The following is a 19,147-nucleotide window of genomic DNA, read 5'->3' as shown; positions in this document are numbered from 1 at the left end:
ATTTAGGTTATTCGAAGGTATCTAACACATATGCATCTTTTCAAATAGAGCTTTCAGCAGAAGCCAAAGCTGCGTTGCTTGAATTCGAAGAAAGGGAGCGACAGCATAAACAGGGCCGCTACGGCTCGAGGCGGGGAGGAAGGAGAGGAGGTTCGTCCATGTGTCGTGGAGTGGGAGACCAGAGGAGAGAGAACAGTGAGAGGGGAAGAGCCAAGGATCACAGGCCCGCCCTGCTGCCCACACAGCCACCTGTGGTGGTAAGTTGTGTAGTTTCATTGTGGGAGCTTTTGCAACTTCAGATGAAAATACGCTTTTGTGTGGGTATCATATTTTGCATTTATCTTAGTCTGAAATTAAAATTGAGTAAAAGGCATAATGGCTCAAGTTTCTTTGTAATCTATAGTATGATTTCGTGTATGGTCACACACATTCAGTCCTCTAGTATTCAGGTAGTGCAAGCTAATTCTCTGCACACTGCTGATAAAGAGAGAGGCGATAAGGAGACCTGGTGTCCTCCCGTGGCCGAACCACAGGGGAGCCTTGCTTTTACCTTCTGCTTGTGGAGACGTGCTGCTCCTGCGAGCACCATTCTGAAAATACTGAACTTGTTCAAAAAATCTAGAATCTGGCAGTAATGGCGTATTTTATAAAATATCTTTTCGTATACACTGCTTACCGTAGGTTTTTCCTTAAATGTAGCAGTTTCTCTTACAAGTAACTATCATATCCTATCCATAAAAATGGAGATTGTCATATCCATAAAAAGTTTTCATAATTTAGGAAGAAATCAAGTACTTGTAATTTCAGCTTCATTTGAATTTCCTCTGTATTTCAAAGATGAGACATCTCAGGAATAAAGACAGGAATTGTAGTGATTTTTTTGTTGTTGTTGTTCCTTCAGTTAGCTTCAGGATTTTATAGCTTTTTCCTTCAGAAGTCAGCCTTCAAGGACAGATTCATTTAATATAAATATGTGTCCACACTGTCTACCCTCCTACATTATTATCTGAGTTTAGGGGAGAACCACACTTTGCCTCCGTGTACAAATGCTATGTTTTAGGAGGCATTCATTTGTGAAATAACAAAGTAGAAAAGACGACTTACTGTTTTTTTGTTTTGTTTCATTATTATTACTTTTAATTAATTTTTATTGGAGTATGGTTGCTTTGCAGTGTTGTGTTAGCCTCCACTGCACAACAGAATGACTCAGCCGTGCACATACAGATATCCCCTCCCTTTTGGACTTCCCTCCCATTTAGGTTACCACAGTGCGTTAGGTAGAGTTCCCTGTGCTGTACGGTGCGTTCCCATCAGTTGTCTATTTTATACATAGTATCAATAATGTAAATGTGTCAATCCCAGTCTCCCAGTTCCTCCCACCCCACTCCTTTCCCCCTTGGTATCCATACATTTGTCCTCTAAGGATGACTTAACTGTTTTAGCATGAGAATTCTAATTTTGATCTACAGGGAAGAGAGGTAGGTGGGTTGATTACAGCATAAAGAGGTTGATGATGTTAATAACTGCTGTCTGCTCATACAACTGTTCTTAAGCTTCTCTGATAGCGAGAAGACTGGCCCTTCAGTTTTTTCTTTTTCTTCTCCATCCCATCTCCTCGCCCCCAACCTCCACTTGCCGTGTACTAAACAGCCGACTCCGTTATTTTGGCCTCCTGGAGGGGAACCAGCCACACAGGAGACCAGTTTTTGCATAATTGTGTCTCCATGATCCTGGAAAAGTAACTGAACTCCCTGTTTTCTTATCTACATAGAGGAAGTATGCGCCCATGTGTGCCTCCTTCAGAGAGGCTCAACTGGGAGATCTGTGAGTGCTTTAAAAACGTTGCCCGAGTGTCAGCTGACCTGAGTCCCTCCCGACAGTGATGCCATATCTCTGGAATTCTGTAGATGCTATAGGGCTCCCAGTGAGCTGGGACTGAACCCACTCCTGGAGCTTTGGCATATATGCTCTATGCTCATCTTTGCTAGTCAGTGGTGTTTTAAAGCTGCAGTTTACTGAAACGGTCACAACTGTCTGAAATGACCTTAACCTCGCTCACACTTGTGTCCACCCTTGTTCCTGGCCACTCCCCACCCCAGAGCTGTCTCTTTGACTCTTCACCCTCAGAGTTCTGGAAAGAATAACCTTTGCTCACCGTCTTTGCTTGTGTCCATTTTCTCGGTCCGTCCCTTGCTGCCTGGACTTCGTGCCTTTCCCTCTCCCGGATGTGCTCCCAGAATCGCCACCTGACGTTTGCAGTCCGTCCTGTTGGACTGCACTCTGGGACCTTGGGCATCACCCACGAGCTCCTCTTTCTTGAGCCTTTCTTATTTTGAGTGTCTGAGCTTGGGGTGTACTCTCTTCTCTTCCAGCAGGGCCCCTTCTGTCTCTCCTGTTCCTCTGGCTGCGTTGTTCTCAGGCCTCTTTTTAGTCAGAGCTCTCAGTCAGCAGCATTGACCTTCCTGCCATCTGCTGTCTCCACACGAGTCTGGGTCTGTAGCCCTAGCCTCTTGCCAGCTCAGTTTCTTCATTTCCTAGCTGCCCTGGGCCTCTCTGCATGGGTGTCGCCCAGGCCCTAAATTCCCCTTGTTTAAAACACACGATTTCCTTAAAAATCCTTCACGCTCTTGAGTGAATGGCCCTGCACTGTGCTCATTCCCAGTTCTGTTCAGATTTAGCTTAGCTGTCCCTCTGTCAGCGTGCTCTCCGTGTGGATTCAGTGGTGAATGAGATAGAACAGACTCCCGCACCATGTGCAAATGTACACATTACAGACGTCATGAGTCAGAGGAGGGAACAGACTGGTTTCTGGGAGCATATGTATCCACGGATTTAAGCCATTTCCAGAATCTTTAGAGAAGTCCTCCCTGAGGAAGGATAGGTTAGACAGGGTCATGTACACTTTGGTTTCAAAATTCTCATTGTTCCGTTGAAATGTCTTCTTCCTGCTGCTCTTGTTCAGACCGCAGCCGTTTCTTCCATTCAGCTCCCACCGTAGCCCGTTAAATGGTCTGTCTTCTTCCATCCTCTTTGCCCTCGTCCATCTCACACACTGTTAGTCATCGTCGTCATGCATGCTGTGACAACTGAGAAGCCTCCGTAATTTGGCGTCATCCCGGGGAAAACAGCTCATTATACGAGACACTTTGGTCGGTAGTAGCCTGCTGCCTCTACTGCTGTGTGTGGCCAGTTTGGTTAGTGGCTGCAACCAGGACTTGTGGAATCAGATTCTCTGCTCTTCTGCTTACCAGCCACTTGCTCTTGTAAAAGGAGAGTCCTAACAGGGGCCCGCTGCATAGGGTGGTTGGGAGTGAGTCGGTTACTCCACATACTGACCTTTGAGTAGGTGCTTAAAACACAAGAGCCCAGTGCTCTGCAACTGTTGCTGTGGGTGGTGGTTTCCTGCTCTCCAGCGAGTCTTCCATGAAACAGCCCAAGATCCTTGACCACCTTGAGGGTGTATTTTCCCACCTTCGCATCCTCCGGTCTTCAGATGTGGCTGTAGCCACACTGGTCTCCCCCTCGTGTACCCAGCAGGCATGTGTTTCTGCCTCTGCTGCTCTCTGGTGATTCTGTTCCCCTCCTGGCATGGCACGTCTCCTTCCCCTCCTTCCTGGTTCGGGTGCCGTCTTCTCAGGAGCTTCCCCCCACTCCTTTCAGGGAGCCCTTTGTCCTTTTCTGCAGCCTGGTTTCTAGCAGGGTTGTTTGTGCACGTTCTCGCCTGGCTCCCTAGGCTTTCTCAAAGAGGAGCAGGGCTGGCTGTGCAGGGACAGCCCAGGGCAGGTTGTGTTCCGTCCCCAGCGCAGCGCTTGGCTCGCGGTGGGCAGTTTTGATGGTGGAACTGCACTTTTTTTCCTTTTGGAATCCATCCATGTGTGTTATTCTGGGGCTGCGGTTTTCCCTCCTGGCCCTGAGGTTGACTCGTGTTGTCCGACAGTGGCCCTTACTGTGAGCAGGCGAGCAGCTTATTTATCCTGCTGTTTTACACAAGCTGCTCCTGTAAACTTATTTCTAAGTCGTAACTTCACAGTTCAGTCGATGTGAAATCTGTAAGGCACTGGCTTTTCTTCTGAGCGTTGATCTCTGTGAATGTGTCTCTTTTCCGGTGCTCTTCAGGCGCACTCTCCGAGGTTAATTCCTCCTCCACAGCCTCAGCCTCCCCCTCCGCCGCCACCGCCGCCGCCTCAGCAGCAGCCGATCAGAAGTCTGTTCCAGCAGCAGCAGCTCCAGCCTCTGCTTCCCCTGCAGCATCCGCACCATCCCTCCCCTCCTCAAGGGATGCACCTGCCGCCCCAGATTGAGGCCCCGAGGGCGATGATGACCCCTCCTCCTGTGACTCCACAGCAGCCCAAGAACATACACATAAATCCCCACTTCAAGGGGGCAGTGGTGACGCCCGTTCAAGGTACGTGTCTCCGTTGCTGTTGTAAAGTTCCAGGTTCTTCTGGCAGATCATTCTCACGTGCAGGTCTTTAAGGACCACGTGGATTCCCTGACTCTTCCCCCACCACTCAGATGCATGCTGCCTGGCCAGGCCATGCTCGTCTGCTGCAACACGTGCGTCTCTTGTTGTATCATTCAGTGGCGGGTACTGAGAAGGCACAGTAAATGTAAAGGGCATCAGAGGTAATTGTGGAAGTGCCTGATTGGTGTTCTTCATAAATTCCCAGGTGGGGATGTTTGCAAAGTGAATGTTCCCTTCAGGTTCCACTCGGTGTGCTTCCTTTGAGTTCCAGAGGTACAAACCCATCTTTTAGTTATTAATTCTGAGTGAATAACCTCTTCTGTTATGATTACAGATGCATGCTCCTGAAGCTGGGAAACTAGTTTTGAGCAGTTGATATGGAGCATATCTTCATGCATCTGTTCAACACAGTGTTGATTGAGGTCCTGCTCTCCCTGGCATTGGAGATATATTGGTGAACAAAACAGACAGTGCTTTCTGCAGTTGTGAGCTGGCTTTCTAGCAGAGACAGTGAGCAGTAAACGTAATAAAATAAGAACGCTGTTTGGCGTGTTAGAGGACAAGCATACAGTGACACACACGTGCAGGGTTGGGGGCATCGGGGTGGGCTTCAGCTTTCCATGGGGTGGTGAGGGCCGGCTTCATTAAGAAGGGAAGAGTTGAAGGTCCAGGAGCTAGTGACGTGACTCTTTCGGGGGAGAATACTCCGGGCAGAGGGGTCGGCAAGTACAGGGGCTCTTACTTCTGGTGAGACTATGCCTTTTGTGTTCAAGTAACTAAAAAGAGACCATGTAACATTAAAAGAGTGATAAAGGTGGAAAGAAGTGCGGAACCTGGGTCAGGTAAGACCTGGGAACCATCCTGAGAGCTTTGGCTTTTGTTCTGAACGACGTGGGCTGTGATTAGAGCAATTTGAGCAGAGGAATAACGTGATCTGGTGTATGTTTTAAAAGGGTTATTCTTGCTGCGTGTTGAGAGTGGGCTTGTTAGGGTGGCAGGGGTGGAGACCAGGCATTCAGCTAGGAGGTGACCACGGTAATCCAGGTAACAAATGACATGGCTCAGGTCAGGGCAGTGGTGGTGGTTAGGGGTCAGATGCTGGATGTAATTCAAGATGGAGCCGATGGGCCGGATGAGCATGAGAGGGGAGAAGAGGCGGAATGATGCCGAGGGGGCCTGAGCATTTGAGGGGTGGAGTTGCCTTCACCTGAGAGCCCCTGGGGGAGAGCAGGTTTTGAGGAGCAGCACAGCAAAAGTTCTGTGCTGGAGATGCCACCTAGACGTGCAGGTGGAAGTGTCACGTATGAAGTTACTAGGAAGAGTTGAGACGAGGGGTCTGGGCGCAAGCAGAGGTGGGGGTTTGTTGGCACGGAGGTGGACCTAGAGTCTGCACCCAGTGGGAGACCCAGGCGTCATCGTGTCGGGGAGACCAAGGCCTGGAACCTGGGGCCCTCGACGTGATAGGCGGGGGCCCGCAGGGATGTGGAAACCCAAGGAGTGTAGAGGACGGGGGCAGCAGGGGACCCACTGCTGCTAGGTCGTTGGGGATGGGCTTCAGGCCGCGTGCTGCACGTGGCGGTAGAGGGGTCTTTGGGGTTTTGACAGAGTGGTTTTGGTGAAGTGGTGGCAGTACATGCCTCACTGAGGTGGGTTTGAGAGGGAACGGGTGCACAGAAATGGGAGATGGTTGTACTGACAGTTGTCAAAGGTGTCCTGTTGAGACAGAAGCTGGGGAGTGGAGGTGCTGGGCAGCATTGGCGCCCACTCGAGCTGTGGGTCCTGACCGGAGACCCGGCCGCGTGCTTGCATGCTCTTCTCCAGCCACACTCACCTTTCTGTGTCAGGTGCAGCCTAGACAGAGCTGGACTTGCTGGAGTCCAGGTGTTGGCAAAGCAGTAGAGAAGGCGCTTTGCTCATAATGAAGGGCTGTGGTGTGTATGGTGACAAGGGGCCAGGAGATCTTTGAGGGTCCAACAGTTGGAGGAGCTGGGGTCCTGGAGGAAGAGGAGTGGAAAGGTAGAAGGTAGTGTGGCAAGAAGGGGGACTCGTAGAGATTGCGTAAGGTCGTGGATAATGCCCAGGTCTCAGGTGTGGTGGAGCTGGGACAGAGGCTGGCGGCCGGGCGCCGGGGTGGCAGGGTGCTGGAGCCTGAGCATCGCTGCCGAGGCCTGAGACAGGGCTGGTGTTGAAGACGGTGAGCTAGGAACTGGACTCTGAGACACAGGAAGGAAAGAGCTGTGGTGTGACCAGTACGTGGGCAGCAGTGGGGGTTCCTGGGCCGTGTTGTCCGATAACATGAGATCCAAGTCTGGGGTCTGAAACAGCAGTGAGGACTGAGAAGGATCCCCCACCCCCACGCCCGCTCCAGAGCCAGCGGGAAGAAGGCTGAGGGAGACAAATAGCCTCATCCTTTGGGAGAGTTAGATTTCCATTAGACCAAGAAGGGGAAGAGCTGAGGCCATCACAGGTTCTGCTGATGGTGAACTTGGAATTCGAAAGGGTCAGGAAGTTCCAGAAGTTGGAGAGAGGCCCGAGATAGGACTTGGAGTATGGGAGAAAGCCAGGGCCTGGCGTCACCATGAAACTGTGCTGTGGCCTTGGAGCAGAGGGCTGTGAGGGCAGCTGGCTGGCCGTGGGTGTCAGTGTCCGTGTGTGGCTCTAGGAGTTGCTCTTGTTTTACACACCCAGGAGGGTCAGAGTCTGGTTGGTACCTGTGGGTCCCTGAGCCTCCTGCCCTGGCCCCTTCCCTTGTCCCCATGGTGTGCTGGAGTCACTTGTTGGCCTCACCCCCTCCCTGGGCTCTTAGCTCCCAGGGGCAGGCAGTATGGCTGCTGCACTTAACCTTTGTAGTCCCTGCAGCTAGTGCACCGGTGGCCTGGGTCTCCTTCAGCAGCTGTGGGATGAAGGAACCAGCACACGCTGCGTGAAGGGGGAGGACGACTCATTGGGGAAGCCTGTTCCACAGTGGCTTCCCAAGACATGCAACTGCAGTAAATCTAATTTGTCGAAGTAATTTTACCGATGTCAGCATCTGTTACTGTGTATTTCTTTCTAAAATTGAATGGAAAACTGGCAGTTGGTAAGGTGCACAGATTTTCTTTAGCTTAATGAAAATAAACAGTGTTGGAACTACACAGTGGGAAAGCTATAAGGAAACCCCAAGCTGTCCTCTAGGCATGAAAATAGTGTGCCTTGCCAGAGTCAGTTGCCAAATGGTACAGAATGCAGGCCTTGCATCCCAGTGCTTGTGCCTGATTCAGTAAATACAAGATCAGCTTTCTGACAAGAGTTTTTAAACTCTTAGAACCAGCTAAATGTGTTCTCCTCATGAAGCCAGGCGACTCAGTGCCCCACCCACGTTCCTTCTCTTTAACGTACCTTTGATCTTGAGAACCCTGACACAGGGAGAGAGAGAAATTGCCTTTGCAGGGTATACACTCAGAACACTTTCGAAGCAGTTGTTTATTCGATATTAAATGAACGAGCTTAATGAAATAGAAAGCCGCCGTTATTCTTGAGAGAGGCTGAATGTCTAGTGGTCTCCTGTACATGAGAGGTTAACCCGTGATTCTCAGAGCCTCAGGCAGTTAAAAGGTGTTTTAAAAAACTGTTTTTAAAACATTTAAAAATGTATGCACACCATTGCCTGATAGCACATATTTTCTTTTCAAGGATGAAGAGTGTTCTGTCATATTGTAATTAACCAGTTTTGGTGGAAATTTAACTTGTTTTCCAGATTTTCAGTATTAGAACTGTGGTAATGAATTGAAACATTAATCAGTTTAGTTCATGAATTCGTGGGACAATATGGGAAATAGATATTAAATATCAAATATAAAGAGTTCAGGGTTCAACTAGAATGATCTGTTAGCATTACAGGTTTTATTTTATTTATTTTTAAAATTTATTTATTTATTTATTCATTCATTCATGGCTACGTTGGGTCTTTGTTGCTGCACGCAGGCTTTCTCTCGTTGTGGCCAGTGGGGGCTACTCTTCGTTGTGGTGTGTGGGCTTCTCATTGCCGTGGCTTATCTTGTTGTGGAGCATGGGCTCTAGGCGCCTGGGCTTCAGTAGTTGTGGCACGTGGGCTCAATAGTTGTGGCATGTGGGCTCAGTAGTTGTGGCACGTGGGCTCAGTAGTTGCGGCTCACAGGCTCTAGAGCTTAGGCTCAGTAGTTGTGGCGCATGGGCTTAGTTGCTCTGCGGCATGTGGGATCTTCCAGGACCAGGGCTCGAACCCATGTTCCCTGTGTTGGCAGGCAGATTCTTATCCACTGTACCACCAGGGAGGCCCTAGCATTACAGGTTTTAAATTCTCTCCTGTTCACAGTGAAGAAGGAGGCAGATAAGTAGAAGTGTTCTGCTTGCAAACCAGGTCGTGGGCTACGAGACTTCTGCAAAGACGCTTTGCAAACACCTTGGCAGTCTGACCACGGCCCCCCTGGGTTTGGCTAGATTTCTGATCTGCTCCTATCACACCTGTTCTCAGATGCTCTCTTCTGTCATCTTTTGTTCTTTTTCTCTTCTTTCTCTTTCCTTGCTTTTTACAGTTGATTAAAAAAAAACTGCCAGCTCATCAGAAGGCTTCTGTGTAAGAAATCTATTAATTATGATGGGATTTCTTGCTCTCATCCATCCCCCCTCCCGCCTCCCCCCGAACTTAGAGAGACTTAAAATACTTACCCTTTCATTATGTTGGAATTATTTGATAGGAATTGATGTTCAAATCCCAAGTTTAAAAATAAGTGGTACATATTCTTGGAGATCTGTGTATTTTCTATTTGGTAGTTAATTTTAAAAACACTGTCTTTATATTGTTTACTATGTAGTTTTTTTCTTCCTCACTTTCATTATAATCTTCTGAGGTCAGAGATACTTTATTAGTTTTTTCTTTCTCCACTTCACAATCTAATATTTTGCTTCAGGTATATAATCCACGTACCCCAGTGCCTGTTAGCTAGCTGTATAAAATTTTATATTGTCTTGCACAGTGACCCACTGTTACTTTGAAATTTTGACTCATTAGATTAGATTGTCAAGAGGGATGGACTTCTCCCATTTTTACATTTTATCAAAGGAAGTTTCTCTCGGTCTCACTTTTTGGCTTTGGTCAGGCAATTGACACAGGCCCTTACACTGTATCACTTTCAGTTGGACCTGTGGAAGTGTGATGTTAATTAGGAGCTGAGTTACGGAATTCTTTGAGTAATCATAATAACTAAAAAAAAAATCCATCCTTAGCACTCTATTTTTTTTTGTGTGTGTGTGGTACGCGAGCCTCTCACTGTTGTGGCCTCTCCCGTTGCAGAGCACAGGCTCCAGACGCACAGGCTCAGCAGCCATGGCTCACGGGCCCAGCCGCTCCGCGGCATGTGGGATCTTCCCGGACCGGGGCACGAACCCGTGTCCCCTGCATTGGCAGGCGGACCCTCAACCACTGCGCCACCAGGGAAGCCCCTTAGCACTCTATTTTAAAAGTAATTTTGATTGACTTTTAAGCTTTATCACTTCTGTGTTTCTCATTTACCAGAACTTTTATTATATTATTCTTGCTAAGTTGTACATGGTTATCCCTTTGTGTGTGTCTGTGTTTGGACGTCGTCCTCTTATGAGGACATTGGTCATGTTGGATCAGGGCCCACCCATGACCTCATTTTACTTAATCACTTCTTTAAAGGCCCATCTCCAAATACAGTCACCTTCCGAAGTCCTCGTGGTTAGGACTAACATAGGGATTTGCGACGGGGCCACAGGTCAGCCCACAGCCTCTGACTGTCTGAGATCTTACTGGATGCATTTGGCAGGACGTTTTTGTTTCTTTGTTTTTTTTTTTTTCGGGACGCGGGCCTCTCACTGCTGTGGCCTCTCACGTGGCTCTGGACATGCAGGCTCAGCGGCCATGGCTCACGGGCCCAGCCGCTCCGTGGCACGTGGGATTTTCCCAGACCGGGGCACGAACCCGTGTCCCCTGCATCGGCAGGCGGACTCTCAACCACTGCGCCACCAGGGAAGCCCTGGCAGGACGTTTTAATGGAAGATATAGCAGGCTACCATGTAGCAGTCACCACTCGGATGGGCATTTTTTTTCACCCCCAAAATCAAAATCACTATAAGGCATATGTTTTAAATAGCTTAAACATATCTGATTCAGCCCCTCGGTGTGAAACTAGCATCTGGCTTCTTCCCTATGATAAAATGTCTGTTTTAAAATTATTTGGCTCCTTGTTCTTCTGGTAAGTTGATGAGAGTTCGGCCTGTTTAAACACAAAACTAAGACAAGCTAGTAGTCTTGGCATAGCAGGTTTTTGTGTAGGTCATTCTTTGTCACAATATCCTGGGTGTGTGTATTTTCCTTTCTCTGCTTCACTTCCTCCTTCCCTCCTCCTCTCTCTTTCATGATCCTAGAGGATTTGGGTTTAAATTCGTATTTGATTGGAGTCAGAAAATATAACTCGGATTAGACAGCCTGGATAACCTGGGTATGGATGTCAAAAATAAAGTAGGTTTTTTATTGTAGAGGAATAATATCTCCTTTTGTTGCAAAATATTTTAGTTCTAAATAAGAATTCACTGTTGAAATTTAAGCTTCTGCTCGTGCTATTGTATACTGAAGGCAGAAGTTCTCTCCCCTTTCCCTTTATGGAATTGTGAAAATATTCAGCACTTAGCTTAAGTGTAAACTTATTATATGTGTTATACACATAGTATATATTTTTCATTAAGCTTAATACATTGTATTCCTTTTCTGGTGGGTTTGGATGTGTTTGTAATGAAAGGTGTTTTTCTTGCAGTGCCCTTGCTGCCAGTCCCGAGCCAGCCGAGACCTGCTGTGGGACCCCAGAGATTCCCAGTGAGTAGCAGCTGCCCCTTCTGCTCTGATAGGGATGAGCATGCCTTTATTAGGAAATATTACTATAGCAAATATAAGTGGTTCCAGCTAAGTATAAGTTGAAGGATTTGTAAATATTGACAGTAAGTTTTGCAGTGGAAAATGTTTGTTAAAAGCTTAAGGTCAATGGATTTTTGAGAATGGAATTAATTTTGTTTAACTGTAAAATTGTTGAATCAGGATCATCAGTAGAATGGCTTTCGTCTTAAAGAATATGAATTTTGATTTTATTGTTGCCTTATGTTAAAGTGAAAAAGGGCCTTTATTATCGTGTGTGTGGGGGGAAACGTGCATTTGGGTAAGTACGGGTATGTGTGTGCAATTTTAGGGAATAATGATGAGATGTCTACTTGTTTTTAAAAAAACCCTCAGAAGTCTTCATGAGCCATTGGTTTTATATTTTAAAATGGAGGTTTTCTTTTTAAAATATCTTTAAGAGAAAGCACTCCTCCCCACACTTTCCTGTAGTTCCCATAACTTTATCCATTCTTGTAACATGTTTTAAGTGGAAGAAAAATGTCCATTAAATAGTTATATTTCGTTTTACTTGAGTTTTAGGTTTGATATGTAGTTAGTTCATGGTTTTGTGAAATCAGTGAGAATGTGTTCTCTCTAAGAACAATTTTGAGGGAAAAAGGACCAGACCATAACTTTTTAATGTAGTTTTTATGTAAAACAGGTGTGGTTTTGTTGAGGCTAAACAATCTGATACCCAGGAAAGGCCTAAGTGACCTATCTGACTCTAGCTTTGATGCTGCAGTAGATACCATAGTTATGTGGGGCTTTTAGCAAGAAGGTTAATGAAGGCTATGTACATGTGCAATCAGATGACTATTCAAAAAATCAGCATTGGATTTAAGTTTCAGAATGTTTTTAAGAAAATACCTTGATTTGTAATTATTATTTATGAATTATGATTTCTGAAACTGCTTCTTACTGGTTTCATACCCTGTATTAGCTAATTTTTAAAAATTACTTATCAAGTTCTAAAAACTAGTTATTTTTAAAAATTAGGTGATGTTTATTGAGTACAATTCTGTATTTGAAGCACTTGTCTAAATAGCTAAGATTTATTAATTGTATTACCCAGGGATACGCGTGTATGATTTTAGTCATTAGATATATTTCTTTTGGTGAAGTAGTTTAACTGCTAGTTATTGTAAAGCACTGACATTGAAAAAACTGTACTTTTTGCTATTTTCAGGGTTGTGAGCTTCTGCGTTAGAATCCTCATTGGACTTGTGTTTGTGTTTTATTTGCAATATAGCGATAAAACTTGATGTGAAAAAGCAGTTGTAGCTTAAACCATAAAGCAATGTTGTATGTAAATATAAAATTAGAATAATCATTTGCAGTTTTTATCTACTTATAATTTTTGATTGTGCAGATATAACTGTATCTGATACTGGAAGAAGCAAACCTCATAATACTTGAGGATTTTACAAGAGGATAATAAAACAGAATTTCTTTGTGAGAAATTGAACTTATTTTTAAGTTATATTGTACTCTGAGGGTGGTAAATATTATTGAACTGCTCTTGGAAGTTTCTGCAAGGCGTAATGTTTTGTTACTGTTTTTCAGGTGGGATGTGTGTGGGGGTGATGGGAAGGAGTTGGCCTAGAAATTAGTCATGTGTGTGATATAATTTCAGAAATATTTACCGCTGTTTATTATGTATCTTTTATTTATTTACTTATTTATGGCTGCGTTGGGCCCGTGTTGCTGTGCGCACAGGCTTTCTCCAGTTGCGGCGAGCGGGGGCTACTCTTGGTTGCGGTGCACGGGCTTCTCATTTGCAGTGGCTTCTCTTGCTGCGGAGCGTGGGCTCTAGGCACACGGGCTCAGTAGTTGTGGCTCGCGGACTCTAGAGCGCAGGCTCAGTAGTTGCGGCACACGGGCTTAGTTGCTTCGCGGCGTGTGGGATCTTCCCGGACTGGGGCTCAAACCTGTGTCCCCTACGTTGGCAGGTGGATTCTTAACCACTGCGCCAATACGTATCTTTAAGCCCAAATGCTGTTTCTTAAGCTGAAGTTACAGTAAACTTGTGATCTTGAAAATGCAGTGCTCTACTTACTTCTACAATCAGTCTCCCTTAGAGAGAACAATTGGATTTGGAATCTGTTTTTTAAAAATTACATTAGAGCTGTTAGGTTTCTTAATAGTCCATCAAAATATTGTTGGGAAGGGAGAGTAACTCTAGGCCATCTCCTGTCATTTTACGTACGCCAAATTATTTTTTTTTAAATATCTTTATGAGTATTAATTTTTAATTTTATGTAATTTTAAAGGTTTCTTTCCATTTACAGTTATTACAAAATATTGGCTACATTCAGCATGTTGTACAGTGCATCCCTGAGCCTGTGTTACACCCAGTCGTTTGTACCTCCCATTTCCCCACCCCTGTACACACCCCCGCCCCCGCCCCCGCCCTTAACTGCTGGCTTGGTCTCCATATCTGTGAATCCTGCTTCTTTTTGGTTATATTCACTAGTTTGTTGTATTTTTTAGATTCCACATATAAGTGATATCGTACAGTATTTGTCTTTGTCTGACTTATTTCACTTAGCATAGTGCTTTCCAAGTCCATCCATGTTGCTGCAGATGGCAAAATTTCATTTTTTTTATGGCTGAGTAATTTTCCATTGTATATACGTACCACATCTTCTTTACCAATCTTCATTCATCTGTTGATGGACACTTAGGTTGCTTCCACGTCTTGGCAATTGTAAATACTGCTGCTGTGAACATTGGAGTGCATATATCTTTTCTGAGTAAAATTATTTTTTTCCTGGAATATTACTCAGCCATAAAAAGAAACGAAATTGAGCTATTTGTAATGAGGTGGATAGACCTAGAGTCTGTCATACAGAGTGAAGTAAGTCAGAAAGAGAAAGACAAATACCGTATACTAACACATATATATGGAATTTAAGAAAAAAAATGTCATGAAGAATCTAGGGGTAAGACAGGAATAAAGACACAGACCTACTGGAGAATGGACTTGAGGATATGGGGAGGGGGAAGGGTGAGCTGTGACAGGGCGAGAGAGAGGCATGGACATATATACACTACCAAACGTGAGGTAGATAGCTAGTGGGAAGCAGCCGCATAGCACAGGGATATCGGCTCGGTGCTTTGTGACCGCCTGGAGGGGTGGGATAGGGAGGGTGGGAGGGAGGGAGACGCAAGAGGGAAGAGATACGGGAACATATGTATATGTATAACTGATTCACTTTGTTATAAAGCAGAAACTAACACACCATTGTAAAGCAATTATACCCCAATAAAGATGTTAAAAAAATATTTTTTTCCTTTTCTGCTAATAGATTATACTTGGATTTTTATCAATGTAGGTATAGTTTTGTGACCATTTAGTGAGTTTCTCCTATGCAGAATGCTCTGCACAGAGCTAGTCCTTAAACTATAAAACGTATAAGCATAGGTCAATGAAGCCTAACTTTCCTCCTGAAGACAGTACTGTTGTGGCTTAACAAAGCCCCTTGGCAATTTCTTACTGATGGCAGTGTGCCCTGCAGGCTCTTTCTTGGTACTTTTCCGTAGGGGACTTCAGTCATTATTTGTTAAACTGAATTTTGCTTTGTAAAATGACTGTACACACACACACATGTATGCGAGCACGCACACACACACACACATTGGTAAAACATGTTAGGAAACCTAACTTCAGTTTCATCATAGGGTCTGTTTGAATCACTGTACTTCCTTGGCACACAAAAAGATTTGAATTACAGAAATGTATTGAGCAAAGCAAAGTTGATTTTGATCTTGTCTTTCCCCAGCCTAAGCCCCCTTAATGAATTCCCATTGCTCCTAGAGTAGGTCATGCTCTTGTTGACAGCTTCATACTTGTATTGATGTAAGGACCCGATTCATGTCTGTACAGAGTCCCAGGCATCCTGTGTCTTGTGGAGACGACCTGACTCCAGGCCTTGTGCACAGAAGTCCAGATAAATAGTTGTTAAATAAGTGTATACAGGGATTTAATGTTGAGTTATCTTGCTATTTATTAGGAACCTACATAAAATTAATAGTGTAGAGAAGGGGTGTATACTTTAACTTTTTACTTTTTGTTGTTTTCAAGAATACGTAAATGAATTTGCACAATAGAATTACATTATCCACATTTAACTATACAAGAATTCAGCTCTGCCCGGTTGACTAAAGAGTGGAAAAGGCAGGCAGTAGACAGAAGTACCACTAGATTTCCCAGTTTTAATGGGATTAGGATACAGTTGGTATTAATGCTAAGATATTCCTTCTCTTCCCCAACACTGGTAAACTTTACTTTGTTAATGGTCCAGTTTGTTTGACAGTTTTGTGAAAACTTGAGAACTAGTATGAAAACTTGAGAACTAATATGCCTAGAAATTGTAAGAACTAGTAAGAAAACTTGAGAACTAGTATGCCTAGAAATTGTACTAAGTGAAAACACATCCAGTTTTTTAATTAAACAATCACAGAGGACTCTAGACAACCTAATATGAAACACAATTTTTTTTTACAGAATTATTTAGTTATTTTTTAAAATCACAATCTTAGACCAAAATATGGTATTCTAGGCTACGCTTAATGTAGCAATACTAATATTTTTATTTCCTGTTAATGAATTTTATTTACAGAATTGAATAAACAGTTTCTGAAACAAAAGTTTGAATGTCAAAGTAATAAATATCATAAGAAAGGATTCCTTATTTTTGATCATTTTAGAAAATACTGCTTAAGCTTTTAAGCTCACTGCCAGCACTTCTTTTGTCATGTTAGTCTTTGCATCCAGATGGGATTTTTTTTCCCCTTTTTCCTTTGTTTATGGAATTTAGTGAAGTGCTTTGTAATTTAGGTTTCTAAAAATTAGATTCACGTATTTAATTTTAGTTGCAGATATAGCCATTAGTGCTTTCTTCTCACTTAAGCTTTTATTCCCAGGACTATTTTAATTTTTCATATCAGAGTTATAAATCTTTTGGAATCGTAAGTATGTCTCAGTTGATAGCAAGCATATCAGAGAATGAATCTTTTTCATACTTATTTTCATATCAGTATTAATCTGCTGAATGTAAAATGTACCTTAGAAATAGCGGCTACTTACAAGAGCAGATTGGCACAGGAAGGAAGCATGTGCCTCAGGAGATCAGGGGGCCATCTAGTGACTGACTGTTCGTCCTTCCTCCATTTCAGCTCCTTCTCTTCTGCCCCATCCTGCCATCTAGCCGCCTACTTTCCCGCAGTCCACTCCTGAAGCATTTTTGTTCATGCCACGACCTTTTAGTGTGATTTCACAGGACAGTTGTGGTTTTCTCGTGTGTGTGTGTGTGTTTGTTTTTTTAAAAAATAAATTTATTTCTTCATTTTTGGCTGCATTGGGTCTTCGTTGCTTTGCACGGGCTTTCTCTAGTTGCGGCAAGTGGGGGCAGCTCTTTGTTGCGGCACACGGGCTTCTCATGGCAGCAGCTTCTCTTGTGGAGCACGGGCTCTAGGCGCACGGGCTTCAGTAGTTGTGGCACGTGGGCTCGGTAGTTGTGGCGCACGGGCTTAGCTGCTCCGCGGCATATGGGATCTTCCCAGACCAGGGATTGAACCCATGTCCCCCGCATTGGCAGGTGGATTCTTAACCACTGTGCCACCAGGGAAGCCCTCTTTTTTCTTTTGTTTTTGCAAGGGAGCGAGGATGGGGAGACTAGTTTACCTTTCTGCAAATCAGCTTCTGTTTTTGTGTCTGTCTGAATTCTGTTTTCAGTTCCATGTTCTTTGTTGACATATTAGTTTAATAGATCTCTCTTTCCACAAGGCTGTTCCTGATGTTTTTGTCATTAAAGTTTTAAGTCCTTTCTTTATCCATAAGTATGGCTATCCAGTTATGTATTTGTCCTCAAAGAGATGTTCGTTGTTCTTAAACTTTGTCCACTTGAAAAAGCAACCCTGAAGTGTTGATTAATAATATTTTTAAAGTGTTTTCAGTGTCAGGTAAGCATACAGATGAATTTCAGGTAACTCACATTGTGAAGATTCTTGACCTAGGCTATTTTAAAACCTGTTTAGTCATTCATTTTGCATTGGTGTTTCTGGTAAATGCTGCTATTTCAGGGTAGCCAGTTAAATACTGAGTAATTTGGCTACTGAATAATTTCCTAGTGATCTTTGTTTAAATGAAAACTAAATATTATGTTTAAAAAAGACTACCATACTAAGTTTAAATTAGTCTCCTTAGTGATTACCTTATTAGGTAGACCCGATAAATGAGATTTCCATTTGTGTTTACTGTGTAGTTATAACACCTCACAGGTAGGTCTGACTGCACTGTGTTTCCATGTAACGCGGATGCATGGTATCAGGTGGTGGTGATTGACACTTCCTGGATGTATTTTATATGGCATTTCATGCAAATCATGTTTGATGAGACTGCTGCATCAAATTACATTTCTCTCTGATTATAGCCCTTGCAGATGTGAGTCCAGACTTTATTCCGTCTAGGAAAAAGAAGTCTTTCTTTTGAACCCTTGTTTTTACAACTTGCCTGCAGTGCCTTGTAATTATTAGCACTTAAGATGGGTAAGAAATGCTGGGCATTTTCTCTTACCAGATCTCTGAGCAGTAGCAGGTGAATGTGGGAGGAGGTCCTTCCCCCTGTCAAACATTGTCAGGCTTGCAGCAAGAGAATGCGTTTTAAAATGCAGGTGACATAATACCCAACATCCTCCATTTGCTAGTGGGTTTCTGATTAATCATGATTACCATACATTATCATACCATCAGATTCAATCATATCAGTGCATTCCCATCTGCAGCAGTAACAGGAGCAGCTAAGCACTGTGGCAACAGCTATTAAATATGCTGCTTATAAAATTCAGTGCCCTGTTGGCTTGCTGTCCTGTCAGCAAGTGTTGTGTGCGTTGGGTGGAGAGAGGGTGGTGGGCATCCACACCAATAACTCGAAGGCCAGGGAATACTCATTGAGATCAGAAAGTCCGGCCATTAAGTCACAGTGTAAAAACTGCATTGTAAAAGTGTGATGCACCATTTTATTTCATTTTTGGCTAAGTAAAACTGTTACATTGAATTGAATACCTTTCATAAATCCTCCCAGATACATAGTGCCACTCATTGTATAGTAGACTTGAACTTTGAGTATGACTTGCCCATCTGTAATTTAATAACTCAGCCAATGAAATGTTGACAATAACACAAAGTTTCAAAGTCTTAGAACTCCTTCCATGCCAAGAAAATCTCTGTCCTGTTTTTACTGATTTGTCCTGCAAAGCACACCAATTTTTTTTTAATGTTATTTTTCCAGGAGTCCTTGACGATCCATAGTTCTGTTTAAACTTTGAAAGTGGCCCTATTTTATTTTAAAGCACCTGAAAGCACTTCTTCCAAAAGATTTGAATTTTTTTAAACTTTAAAAATTTTGTCCTTTTGATGTACACTTTGATTTTTAACAAATACGTACGGTTGTGTAGTCACTACAATTAAGATAGAGAACAGTTCCGTCTCCCCAGAAGACTTCCTTGTGTTGCCCCTTTGTAGGCAGCCCCTTTCCCCACCCCAGCCCCTGGCAACCAGCGATCTGCTTTCTGCTCCTCAAATTGTGGCGCATGAATGGAACCACATGGCATGCTTCATTTCGAGCTTGGCCTCGTGCTCCCAGCACAGTGTATTTGAGGCTCGACCATCCCTTTTGTCACCCCTGCCAGTGGTTTGTCCTTTCTTATTGACCAGCATTATTCCATTGTGCACATGTAGCCCAGTTTGTCTGCCCAGTCACCATTTGGACA

The 19,147-nt window shown here is 44.0% G+C and overlaps 1 protein-coding gene across 10 annotated transcripts in view; it reads left to right on the top strand.

Moving 5' to 3' along the window:
• Positions 1 to 19,147, top strand: part of RBM33 (RNA binding motif protein 33) — a 117,344-nt gene that overhangs the window by 45,836 nt on the left and 52,361 nt on the right. For all 10 annotated transcript variants that reach the window (XM_022576632.3, XM_089917119.1, XM_089917125.1 and 7 more), the window contains 3 exons: positions 49 to 257; positions 4,117 to 4,405; positions 11,260 to 11,318. In XM_022576632.3, the coding sequence (XP_022432340.1) occupies positions 49 to 257; positions 4,117 to 4,405; positions 11,260 to 11,318 (557 nt within the window). The remainder of the gene's footprint in view (positions 1 to 48; positions 258 to 4,116; positions 4,406 to 11,259; positions 11,319 to 19,147) is intronic.

The sequence above is a fragment of the Delphinapterus leucas genome, chromosome 9, assembly GCF_059928025.1.
Source record: "Delphinapterus leucas isolate spDelLeu-1000000601 "Yukka" chromosome 9, BTC_Dleu_Yukka2, whole genome shotgun sequence".
Lineage (NCBI taxonomy): Eukaryota > Metazoa > Chordata > Mammalia > Artiodactyla > Monodontidae > Delphinapterus > Delphinapterus leucas.
This window is presented reverse-complemented; position numbering and strand designations above follow the sequence as displayed.